Consider the following 13,071-nt stretch of genomic DNA (forward strand, 5'->3'; position numbering starts at 1 on the left):
AGGCTATGATGAGTGTGTATGCCTCGTTCTATTTATGACCTAGCAGCACTCGCAATACATCTAATAGGAAGGACAAATGGATTTGCAATGGTCGCTTTGTCACGCCCGGTGTAGAGAGTTTTTCGCTGTGTGGCACGGTAAGACGCAACAATGTTAGACACGGTGTTGGTATTTAAAAAAAAAGAATCGAAAATAACAGTGAGGAATCGATTCTTGGAATTGATTCTTTCGATTCCAGAAACAGGAATCGGAATCGACTCCAAAAAATCCGGAATCGAACAGCACTACATCTCGCAGCCTGCATCTCACATCCAAGTTTGACATCAAAAGCCACACCCGTGCTCAATACGTCACCTCGTGACTCCCTACTAAACCACTTCACCAGAAATTTCGCCCTGCAGGTAATTTTATTTGGTTACAGTGACGGGTAGGTTTAGGGATCAGTGTTTGGTGAAGGCAATCATACTGTGATTGACATGAGCAATAACATAAAGTCGGCTGCAGGGCGGCATGGGCCTGTCTTCTGACGTCACACTTGGATGTGGGCCAGGTTGGATGTCCACCGCAGGCTGCAGTGAGACGTTACACAATTACCACATCAGTTTCGTGTGTACTTTTGATGTTTTATCACGTGGGACACCACAGGACGTTTTTGTAATACATAATCTGGTAATTGTGGTGTCTTAATTAGAAATAAAACATAAATTCTGGAAATTGTCACCACAAAATCAGTAATTTTGACCAAAAAAAAAAAGCGTAATCCAGGTGGGACTGATAAATAAATCATAAATCCTTTGAAGCAAGCATTGCTGGGGAAATATTCATGAAAAAATGAGGAAAAGAAAATGCCACAATGTCTCTTTTTTTCTTTCGTTTATTTATGTAGGATGAAGAGATAAAGATCAAGTCACACTTAAAAAATTATTAAACATTATAGCTTTACTGCTTTAACAAAACACTTTTCAGTAAGGCTGTCACTAATGATTATTTTGGTAATCAGTCAATTATTTTGACGATTAATCAAAAAAAAAAAAAAATTGTGGTAATAAAAATAGACCAAGCAAACAATAGCTTTTAAAATGACTTAAAATACATAGATAATAATAATAATAATGAAGCAATAATATTTGGTATTAGAAGCAAGTAGTCATATGGTTTTATAGCACAACACTTCTAAAATACATAATATAATATACATAATATAGACAATCAACTTTTGTACATTATGTATTAAAACAAATGCCTGCAGAGGGCGCCAATAGCCTGGTGATTGTTACACTTTACAGCAGATCAAATCCTTGTTTAATATTGGCCAAATGACATTTAATTTAAATTCACTTAATCTTTAATATTTGGCCACTTCTTTGATAGAAACTCAGAGCGAGGGTTTAAACTTTTATTTTGAAACCACGATTAACAGTTTGCATATTTAGGAGTGTAAAAATCACGTTCTGAGGGGTAAAAAACACTTTTTGGCAGGATTCCCCTATGGCAAAATTTGCATTTCAGGGGCTAAATATCATGTTAGTCCTGGGACACACTAGACGATTTTCAGATATTAACCGATTTTAAAACTGTGGGAGACCACAGACATAATGACAGTTTCAACAGATTTTTAGCATTATAATCCAAACATGTTTGATATTATTTGAGATCGGCGTCGCTCCATCTCGATCGGGAGCAGTTAAATAATCGTAATGACACACCACACAATAGAGGATTTTCTGGACAAAAAATTATTTGCTACAAGCCTCAAATTGGGACACACCCCTCCGATGGTTCGGGAGTGCAAATCAGGCTTAAAATCTTCTCGTGTGTGGGCAGCATTATTTGGGGTCGCTTCAACCCGCGGACATGAAAAACAACCCGCGGCAACAGTGTTAAAGTAGCCCAATTCAGTAGTCCAGTCCACGGACTTGGCAACACTGCACATAACCTACACTCATGGAAATAATTAAAGCTCATATACATTAAACCCGCAGGACATATATTTATTTAATTGAATCACAGTCTTTCTGAACTCTCAATGACACTATGTTATGCGGTTTTTCAAAGGTTTTAATATATCGTGCAGCCTTACAAAATGATCCAATAATGCGGTTCATGGATTCTCGTCCGTGGATATGCACCACTTCTGGTATTTTGCCGGTTTCTTGACACAGGTAAATTGCAATCAAAGATTTTTTTTTAAACAGAGACTACAATTTAATCAAGGAGTCATGACAGCCCTACATTTGAGTCACATGTGATATTCGTCCCGTCTGTCTCAGTGCTGAAACTCTTTATACAAACTTACATGAATACAGCTTATGCAAATTCCAAACACGCATTAGTCCTCATTAATACAGATTCATATGTTAATGATTCTTCATGATTTTCATCTTAAATCATACACTGAAGGTTCAGAATTATTGGAATCACATTCTTCAAAGCTCCTGTTATCTTAAGGGAAACAGTAGATAACCACTGAAAGTGCTGTGGTTATTGTAGCTATCATATATCTTTGCGTTAGTGCCAAAGTCTCACATAGACAACATCTCCAACCTCCAGGATCAACACAACTCCATTCGAGGAGTTTAACTCTCTCTGAGGCTGATGGGCATATGCCGTAATCACACGCTGTCCATTCTTATAAATGGATACAGCTGCTGCAGTTGGGCCATAACTAAATACAGAGATTCTGAACATGTACGCTCCTTTCAGTGGGGCTGTGAAAACACCTAAATCAAATAACAAGAGATACAGAATCAGCTGTTTCCTGTATTATTACTTAATAGTTTAAGCAATAATACAGGAAATCAGGAAAACTTAAATAGTTTTGAAAGATGGCTGATGATTTCAGGCTACATTTACATGACAACAATGTCCTAAAACAGACACGTTTTTTCTTTGCGTTTTTCAAACAGATCCGTGGAAACAACTTAACTCTGTATTCTGCTGCCAGGCCAGTAGTTGGCGATGTCACTTTGTAAAGAAACACTACACACCTGGAGACTGAACATGTAATACGCATGACATCACATTTTTCACAAAAAAATGTTTTTCCCATTTTTTCCCCATTTTCAAAAGTGTATTTTCAGGACCCCAAAACGCTGTTGTCATGTAAACGGCCTCTAATTCTCTTATACACATTACACAACCGCAGAGAGGTCTGAATGGAGCAGAAGGGTTTTCATTACTATAAACTGAGTTTCATGACTCCATTTCATTGATAATTACCTGTAATTGGGTTGTAGGCGTTCCCTATGTTTGTGAAGACGTTCCTGTAGGTTAGTGTGATTTCAGTGGTAAAAGGACCAATATGTCCACTGCCAGATTGCACCAGTGAAGCTGAAAAAGCTATTTCTCTGTCTGTTATTGAAAAACATAAGCAATATTGTGATATATTACTGTATTACACTGAGAATGTATACACTGAATTTAACATCATTCAAGCACACTTTCACCTCTATTTTCCTTTCTCAACTCCACTTGACTCAGAGTAAGATTTGAAATTTCTGTGAAGGAATAAAGATTCTGTTAAATGACATTTACACTGATTATTGTAATAGATAACACAATTTACACAGTGTACACTCAACTTTACACTAACATTTACACTATACAATGTATTACATTGGTGTTTTACTTTGAGGATCATTGATAAAATAGTGAATGTTTTGGTGAGGTACCTTCATTTTTCTTGTTCAGCTCTTCCAGGATAAACGTCTGTTGTTCCCTCAGTTGTGTCTCTAAAGCTCTGATGTTTTCTTTCTGCTCTGTATCCGTGGCGGTCAGTTCTCTGATGTTTCCTTTCTGCTCTGTAACGGTGGCGGTCAGTTCTCTGATGTTTGCTTTCTGCTCTGTAACGGTGGCGGTCAGTTCTCTCAGTGCTGCATGGATGTCAGGGATGCCCAGATTGCAGTATTGTTGGCTGTCAGTTGAAGCTTCAGCTCTCAAAGTGTCTGTTTGAGGTGGATTCTGTCTTCCGTCCTCAGAGCTGATCTGTTGACTGATCTCATTCTCATTGAGTCCTCCATCTACCTGCTGCTGGACGACAAACACAAAGGTTTCCAACAGCAGCAGTATACATACTAAAGCCTTCATTCTTCACTGATGTTTGTTTCCAGCTCTTGCTCTGTCATCCCCACAGCCTCTCATGTTCCTTTTATAGTGTCCTGATTTACTGTCTTTTGTACTTGATTTATATTGCTTCAGATAAAAAAAGTAGTGCAAGTTAATCATAATTAAGAGTTGTTTCAGGTTCAGTAGATGTTTATCTCTGTTCACAGCATTTGTGGCACTGTTTATCTCAAAAGAAAAGAACTTTTACTCAAAAGATTTTATTTTATTTATTTATTTTGCTTTTTTAGTATTTTGACAATCATAAAACACAGACCTAAAAACACTAACATCAGGTGGCATTATACAGTGTTTTCTTTTTCTGTACAAAACAAGAATGACATTCTCTACTGCTTATATGTTGCATGGCCCATTGTTTACATTACACTACACAATTATTCCTAAGATTTGAAATTGAAAGAACTACTTTCAATTTTTGAACCACTTTTTATAAATATGAACTTTGAATTTTAGCATAAACACTCTAAGATCTAATCTGCACATACGCATATTTAATGAGGGTTCATATGAGCACTTACTATAAATGCTTCAATTCAGTGTTGTTCAGTCCAAAGTCTGTTCAGGGTCTGATCTGAAGCTTTTACTGCAGGCCTGTTTAACAGCCTGAATGTCATTTGTGCTTCTGCACGTGTCAAAAATATACTTTCGTTATTGATTAACCACTATATACTTTATGGTGGTTTACACACCCTGATGACACCTTTTATGAAGAAAAACAAATAAAAAACAATCTGACAACACAACACATTCAGACATGTCAGTCTAGTAGATGTCAGTGAACACATTATCAAAAGTGTCGATTCTTCTACTTTCCCATAATTTAAGAAGATATTCTTGCATGTGAAGAAAAACCACACATATAATTATTAACTCATTGTAAGACTGGAAGAGTACACTTCTATTTTAAACCAATAATAGAAATAAAAAGCAGTTGGAGATATGTATAATGCCATTATTTATCAGGCTCTGAACTCATAGGAAAATATAGTGTAGGGAAATTTACAGTTGAAGACCCGAGGATCAGATATGATGAATGAAGACCAGGAGTCAGAAGTGCAGTCAACTGAAGAAAATTGTACAGTTTCATCAGCAGAAGTCAACTTCAACACTCAGCAATGAGTTTGTAAGCTGCTCTCACTTTGAAAGATTGTGATTGGTTTAAGGGTCAGTTCCAGGATTAGGTCTTAGTTCAATTAGGGTATTTAAGTAGTTTTTATAAACATGCCCTAGTAAAAAACATTACTGGTGTGCATCTTGAGACAAAACAATGGCACTGTCATATTTTAAGATATGTCAGTACGACTACAATATGCATTTTAGTCTAGGACTATCTTAAGCCTTGTCTGTGAAATTGGGGGATTATGTCCTGGCTAATCCAAGCTTTACAATAGCAGTAAATAGAGGATGAGATTTTGAAGCCCAAAGAAGTGCATCAATCCATCATAAAAGATATTCACACGGCTCCAGGGGGTTAAAAAAGGCCTTCTGAAGCGAAGCCATGTGTTTGTGTAAGAAAAATATCCATATTTAAATCTATTTTACAAACTAAAAGAACTAGGTTCTGACAGACGGCCGTATGCATCGATTTACAGCGAAAGAGTGAACTCTGACCTGACGCATGACGTAATGACATACGTGGAAGAACAGAGGAGAGAGCAAAACAAAACACCAGTCACGAATTGTAAAACAAAGAATTTTTAAAGAGAAATGTCAGGATTTTGAAGAGTAGAGGAGCTTGAGTTTGTGGCCGAGCCCTATTTGTTTAAACCGCGAGAGGCGTCAAAGCTTCTCTCTCAAACCTTACAAAAACAAGTCCATATTCAGACATGTAATTCTGTAACTAATGTCGAGCTTGAAGAAATCATTGAAATCATTTAATACGTAGAAGGATAAATATTGATTATTAATTAATATCTTGATTATAATTCACTCATTACAAATTTCTCAAAAGGATATACTGAATAAATCCAGATTCAGAAATAATGAACTATTTATTCATCTGCACTGTCATTCTTTGTGTGACATGAATCAGTGTGTTCAGGGTCTGATCTGAAGCTTTTACTGCAGGCCTGTTTAACAGCCTGAATGTCATTTGTGCTTCTGCACGTGTCAAAAATATACTTTCATTATTGATTAACCACTATATACTTTATGATGGTTTACACACCCTGACGGCACCTTTTATGAAGAAAAACTAATAAAAAATCTAATCTTACCACACAACAAATAACTTAGGATATTCTTGCATGTGAAGGAAAACCACACATATATTTATGGATAATATATATTAGAATCAGTGTGTGTGTTCTTAATACACTGGATTCAGGAATTGGACCCTTCAATAGGATTAAAGAGGGGAGAATACTTGAACATATTCTCCTCAATGCATGTTTAAACAACAACACCTACATCGTACATTAGTATACTTTAATATAAAGTACACCACAATTCAGTTCAGTTTCTAAGCTGTCAGATGAGACCAAACATGACATAGTTACATTGTAACACTGCTACAGTAAAGCCCTGCATGATGCTCACTTAAGTTAAAAAAAAAAAAATCAGCCATTGAAGCAGAAGCCAGCTTCAGTTCTCACAAGGAGGTTGTAGGCCGCTCTGCTTACATTACATTTTCACAGTTACACCTCACATCCCTGTGACCTTGGCTGTCTTGGTCAGCTAGAAGAGAAGAAATATGTTTTAATCTCTCTCAAAAACATAAGCTTAAAGATGTTATTCAAATCATTTAATAGGTAAAAGGAAAAATATTTGTTAATAACTCGTTACACATCTCTCAAAGCATATACATCTGAAGCGGCAGTGGATTTCGAAATCCTACCCTTCAGTGCCATGCCTAAATATTTATCATTTATTTTTTCGTTTGTTGGTCAGTAAGGACTTTTATTTTGATGGACCAGCCCATTAGAAGGGAAGGGTGATCATTTTGAAGAGGGATGTGTGTTGTGAGAGTATTTGTCCAAAAAAGTCATGGTGTATTAGACTTTAGAGCTGTTTTATAGGTGCACGCTCTAATCTGGAATATACTTTTTTCAGACTAAACTCTGAGAACTTTTTTTCTTCAGCTGGAGGATAATCTGTGTTTTTGTGGTGCCTGGACCAGCAGATTATACTTTTTCTCTTCTTTGGGACATTTGATTTTTCCATCTGGATTTTCGGTTTGTCATCAGGCTGATGAGTATTATTTTTATTATTACCTTTTATTTCTATGGACTAAGGAACTGGTGTGTTGCGGCCAATGAGCCTATTGATGGAATATTGGGACTATTTTGTTGGAGTTCATAAAAAGTCAACAGTTTGTGTTTTGTTTGGTGTTACCTTCTAGCAAATGAGTAAAAGGGAACAATACAACCAAACTCTCCCTGTGATAGTGATTCGACCCTTTCGTAAAGAGGTTGCAGTTGTTATAACATGTTAGAAATCACTATTAGATAAATAGTATGTAGTGGAAAGCACGTGTTCTGTGAAGCAAAGGGTACAGATGTGTCACAACACCCTACTTATAGAGATAGTTCACCCAAAAATGACAATTGTCATTTACCCACTTTAAAAGCACATTTCTCACCGTTCTCAGTTATCCTAAAGCAACCAGGGTGGCGGTGGCACCAGAGCTTGGGCCCGTCATCGCTGCTTGCAGCTATATATTTTTTTCTGTACATTTGTTATCAGTTATCTCCTTCAGACAAAAATGGACCAATACTGCTAACTGTGTTAGCACTGAGAGAACTGACCGCCACCATTACAGAGCAGAAAGAAATCAACAGAGCTTTAGAGACGCAACTGAGGGAACAACAGACATTTATCCTGGAAGAGCTGAACAAGAAAAATGAAGGTACCTCACCAAAACATTCACTCTTATCAATGATCCTCAAAGTAAAACACCAATGCAACACATTGTATAGTGTGAATGTTAGTGTAAAGTTGAGAGTATACTGTGTAAATTGTGTTATCTATTACAATAATCAGTGTAAATGTCATTTAACAGAATCTTAATTCCTTCACAGAAATTTCAAATCTTACTCTGAGTCAAGTGGAGTTGAGAAAGGAAAATAGAGGTGAAAGTGTGCTTGAATGAAGTTAAATTCAGTGTATACATTCTCAGTGTAATACAGTAATATATCACAATATTGCTTATGTTTTTCAATAACAGACAGAGAAATAGCTTTTTCAGCTTCACTGATGGAATCTAGCGATGGATATATTGGTCCTTTTACCACTGAAATCACACTAACCTACAGGAAAGTCTTCACAAACATAGGGAACGCCTACAACCCAATTACAGGTAATTATCAATGAAATGGAGTCATGAAACTCAGTTTATAGTAATGAAAACCCTTCTGCTCCATTCAGACCTCTCTGCAGTTGTGTAATGTGTGTAAGAGAATTAGGGGCCGTTTACATGACAACAGCGTTTTGGGGTCCTGAAAACACACTTTTGAAAACGGGAAAATGTGAAAAACATTTTTTGTGAAAAATGTGATGTCATGTGCATGCGTATTACATGTTCAGTCTATAGGTGTGTGGTGTTTCTTTACAAAGTGACAACGCCAACTACTGGCCTGGCCAGAATACAGTGTTTTTAAGTCGTTTCACGGATCTGTTTGAAAAACGCAAAGAAAAAACTTGTCCGTTTTAGGACATTGTTGCCATGTAAATGTAGCCTGAAATCATCAGCCATCTTTCAAAACTATTTAAATTTTCCTGATTTCCTGTATTATTGCTTAAACTAATTAAGGGGGTTAGGCTCCAGACCCGCCATGGCCGTCCACGTCTCCTGACCCGCCATGGCCGCCCACGTCCCCTGACCCGCCACGGCGGCCTGAACTCCTGGACCCGCCCTGGAGACCTCCGTGCCCGTCCGCTCCTCTCCCTGCACCTGCGTGAGGTCTCCAGGGCACCCACTCCCCCTCCCCCTCTCCCTCCAGTAATACAGCATTCTCTCCGTCATACAATATTAATTTCATGCCATTTATCAATACAGCCCAAAAAACCCCTGCATTTATTAATGTGATCTAGCTTACTGCAGTGTGCAACAAGTGTCTCACAGCAGCTGCCGAGCGAACGCAAAGAGTAATGTTATAAAATCATTTTCAACACACTCAAATGTATCTAATATGATAAACAGAGCTGTTACCTCATACTCATGACCGGAAAAGTGGAAGCGGCACCGGCAACTGCGGCATGAAAAAGTTCTGCTGCTCGCGGCGTGTGTTGAGTTCATCTCTCATAACCAATCGCTCCAGCTGCCTCGTTCAGCTCCCACAACACTCGGCCCTGCTCTGCTTCATACTACAGTAACGTTAATAATCACATGCATGGACATGGTCTTACTGCATAAGAGACAAACACGTCCAATTGTCTTTCGAAAGTTTTATTTCTTGCAAGTAAGGTCAGACAGTCATACAGACTCACAAGTAGCTGCAGAGTGTAAGACAAAGAATGAAAGCTTCCCTTCACTTTTATATTTCTAACCTCCAAGGCTAAAGCCTCTGTCCTTTTACCATATTAGGAACATGTTTACCACTTCAGTACTTAAGCACTTCTGAGAAAAACAAAATCATTTAACCATAAGTATATAAGTAAAATCATATGGAAATTCAAAATTTCCCCTACAGGTGCTATAGAGCCATTTTGCCACACCTAATTCTGAAACCCATATCAGACGTAAATATTCACCACTTCTAACGCGTGTGAAAAGTTTCATGAGTTTTCGAGCATGTTTAGGCCCTCAAAAATGTGATTCATTTCGGAGAAGAAGAATAATTGACTAAGCAATTATAATAGGGTCCTCACACCATCGGTGCTCGGCACTAATAAAGCACATACAAAAGACCTGAACCGTAAGCGATGCGAGTTGTTTTACATAATACGGAAGTTTGTTGTGCATAACCGTCAGAGTTTCTAACTGCAACACTTTTAGAAATCAGATTACCACTTTCACAAAACTTGTTCTGAAGTTCAGTGTCCGTCATTCTCAGTGACATGATATCATGGGAAGTGAATGAAACACACTCACAAGAGATGAGATCAAAGTCTTCAACGTTTATTAAGGACACACAAGCGACATTTTAAAAAAAACAATTTATGATTTAGCCGTTTTCCTCATGAGGGCCGACATTTACTTTTACATTTTACGTAGTTTCATGCCTTGTATGTATTCCTGTGTGTTGGAATATTGCTTTTGGAAAGCTAAACATAAGTTTATTAGACATGTATGACTGGAATGTTTATTCTCAGTACATTATCAATCCTTCAAAATGCTGTTTATATCAATTTCAGACAAGATTAAAAACCCCAGGAGCACTTACTCTAAATGCTTCAATTCAGTGTTGTTCAATCCAAAGTCTGTTTGAAATTATTATACAAGTGTCTTTTTTTCTGTCTGTAAGATTATGAAAATAATCTTTCATTTAGTTAACGTGACCGTAATTACATGATATGTAATAAATGATCATTTATTTCCAGTTTCTGTGATTCCCAATCTTAATAAATCCAGATTCATAAATAATGAACTATTTATTTATTTACACAGTCATTCTTTGTGTGATATGAATCAGTGTGTTCAGGGTCTGATCTGAAGCTTTTACTGCAGGCCTGTTTAACAGCCTGAATGTCATTTGTGCTTCTGCACGTGTCAAAAATATACCTTCATTACTGATTAACCACTATATAGTTTATGGTGGTTTACACACCCTGACGAAGAAAAACAAATAAAAAACATAATCTTACAACACAACAAATTTAGACATTGAAGTTTAGTAGATGTAATGTACACATTATCAAAAGTGTTGATTCTTCCACTTTCCCATAACTTAGAATGGCAATTTGTTTACATAGCACAATTAAATACAACCTACATTGTCTAATGTGCTTTACAATAACTAAAAATTAAATAACTAAAATAACTATAATTTTAAATATTAAAATTAATAACTAAAAATTGATTTAGAGATAGACAAGAGTCTCTAATTTGATGACCAAAAAGACCTTCTTGCATGTGAAGGAAAACCACACATTGAATTATTAACTCAGTGTAAGGCTGGAAGCGGTAATTTATAATAACTTTCATTAATATGTCAACCATTTAAAATGAGTAAAATTTAAATAAAAATATCTGAATAACAGACAGATGTCAAAGATGAATTAAAAACTCTTTATTTTTATTGCCAACAATAAAAACACCTGATGATAACAAGCAGAATCACTGAAGGAAAGAGAAACACAAGAATTAACAGAGTTTTAGATGTTGATTTTTATTGAAAATGTTTGGTCGCCATTATGACAATCAGTGTTTCAGTGTTTAGTTGCCAGTTTGACTCATTCTCTTTAATAGAATTAATTTGATTCATTCTAACTCAATTCTTATATGTTGAATTTAATTAATAATATTGCTTGTAATCTATTTTATTAAATATATAGAGCGTATTACTTTTTACAGTGTAGCCGTACTATTAAACCTGTCCCTAACCTTGCCCGTATCACTCCTCAACAGCAGCACAAGTGTTTTTGCAATAGAACATGAACATAATGAGTACATTTTAACTAACAATTATTTTTATTATTATTTTAATGCAAGTACGCAGATAAAGACACCTTGTATAAAGTAAGTCATTCTTATAGTGTTGAACATTTGGATCACTCATTGCTACCAAACACCTTTTTGCATTTGTACATTTGTAAATGCAAAAAAAAGGAGGTGAAGGAGGATGGCTGAATGCAGGTTTCCAGACACAACAACGGAGCTGGACTTCACACACGAAGACGAAGCACACAGGAGGAGACAGACTGGAGACAGGTAAGTAATCCAACGGAGTCCTTGAGGTAAGCATACAGGTAAGATGCTAACGAGACCGGACAATGAGCGCGTGTGAAAGAGAGTCCTTTATACTGCCGGTGATGAGTGTGCTGATGACGTGCAGGTGTGCGTGGTTAGTATTCTGGTGACGGGGTGCGCTGTGATCGGGTGACGGTGGAGCCTAGCGTTTCTGTGACAACATGTTTAAAGAATGGAAAAACACATACTCCATAGAAAAACTTAACTGTAACAAATAATGCAGTTGTGAAGGAGAGGCTGTGAGAGTTTTTCTTGTAGAATGGGTTAGAGCCTTTCTCCCAGATCAATAGCTACCTTTCCTTCTTACCCTGAGCAACGGATTGTTAAACATGAGTGGAACACCAAAACCAGCTGACAGGAAACCGAAAGATAAGGGAAATAGGTGGAGATCAAGAGGGGAGAATACATTAACATATTCTCCTCAATGCGTGTTTAAACAACAGCACTGAGATTGTACATTAGGATACTTAAATATACAATGAGGACATTTCCACAAAAGATAAATAGAATTATAGCCCTTGCATTAGCTCTACTACTACATATATTTATGGAGATGAGAAAAAAATCCTGCCCTGTACAGTTTTGATCAGCTGTTCGGCTGAGTTTTCGATGTTTTACGGAAAGGCCAAAGCTGAACGATTGCTTCTTGTCACATGACCTGTGGTGCGCTTGTGGAATTCGGAAAAGTTGGCCTGGAAAAAGCGAGTGCGTCACGAGTGTCACTTCTGTTATGAGCGTGCTTGTCGTGTGACTACATTGGAAATAACAAGTAACATGCTTGAGAGCGCAAAAGACACGACATGTGAAAATAGAGACACCAGCCACCATAGTCACATGTTTGCTGGGAGCCAGAGCGCACACAGGTCACACAGGTTCCCATAAGGATGCCGAACGCTGTCTATAGAAATATATTAAAAAAGAAAAAACTAATAAAAACAAAACAAAAAAACTTTGAGTCAAACATAGCGTCACAAATGTTGTGAACAGAGATAAACATCTACTGAGCCTGGAACATCCCTTATAAACAATAAACTTGAATTACTTATTTACCTGAAGCAACATAAATTAAGTACAAAAGACAGTAAATCAGGACACTATAA

General features: G+C 37.0%; 1 protein-coding gene and 1 long non-coding RNA gene across 5 annotated transcripts in view; both read right to left on the reverse strand.

Moving 5' to 3' along the window:
* LOC127511276 (uncharacterized) overlaps positions 1-13,071 on the reverse strand; it is a 249,197-nt gene that overhangs the window by 19,730 nt on the left and 216,396 nt on the right. The window lies entirely within an intron of this gene.
* The window catches only part of LOC127511160 (uncharacterized), an 86,475-nt gene continuing 74,262 nt past the window's right edge, over positions 859-13,071 (reverse strand). For 2 of the 4 annotated variants that reach the window (XM_051891815.1, XM_051891814.1), the window contains exon 5: positions 859-2,720. In XM_051891815.1, the coding sequence (XP_051747775.1) occupies positions 2,509-2,720 (212 nt within the window). In that variant the 3' untranslated portion in view covers positions 859-2,508. Of the gene's footprint in view, positions 2,770-3,219; positions 3,352-3,446; positions 3,498-13,071 lie in introns of all 4 variants that reach the window. The other 2 variants (XM_051891813.1, XM_051891818.1) reach the window with 2 other exon arrangements.

Source organism: Ctenopharyngodon idella, chromosome 4, assembly GCF_019924925.1.
Source record: "Ctenopharyngodon idella isolate HZGC_01 chromosome 4, HZGC01, whole genome shotgun sequence".
Lineage (NCBI taxonomy): Eukaryota > Metazoa > Chordata > Actinopteri > Cypriniformes > Xenocyprididae > Ctenopharyngodon > Ctenopharyngodon idella.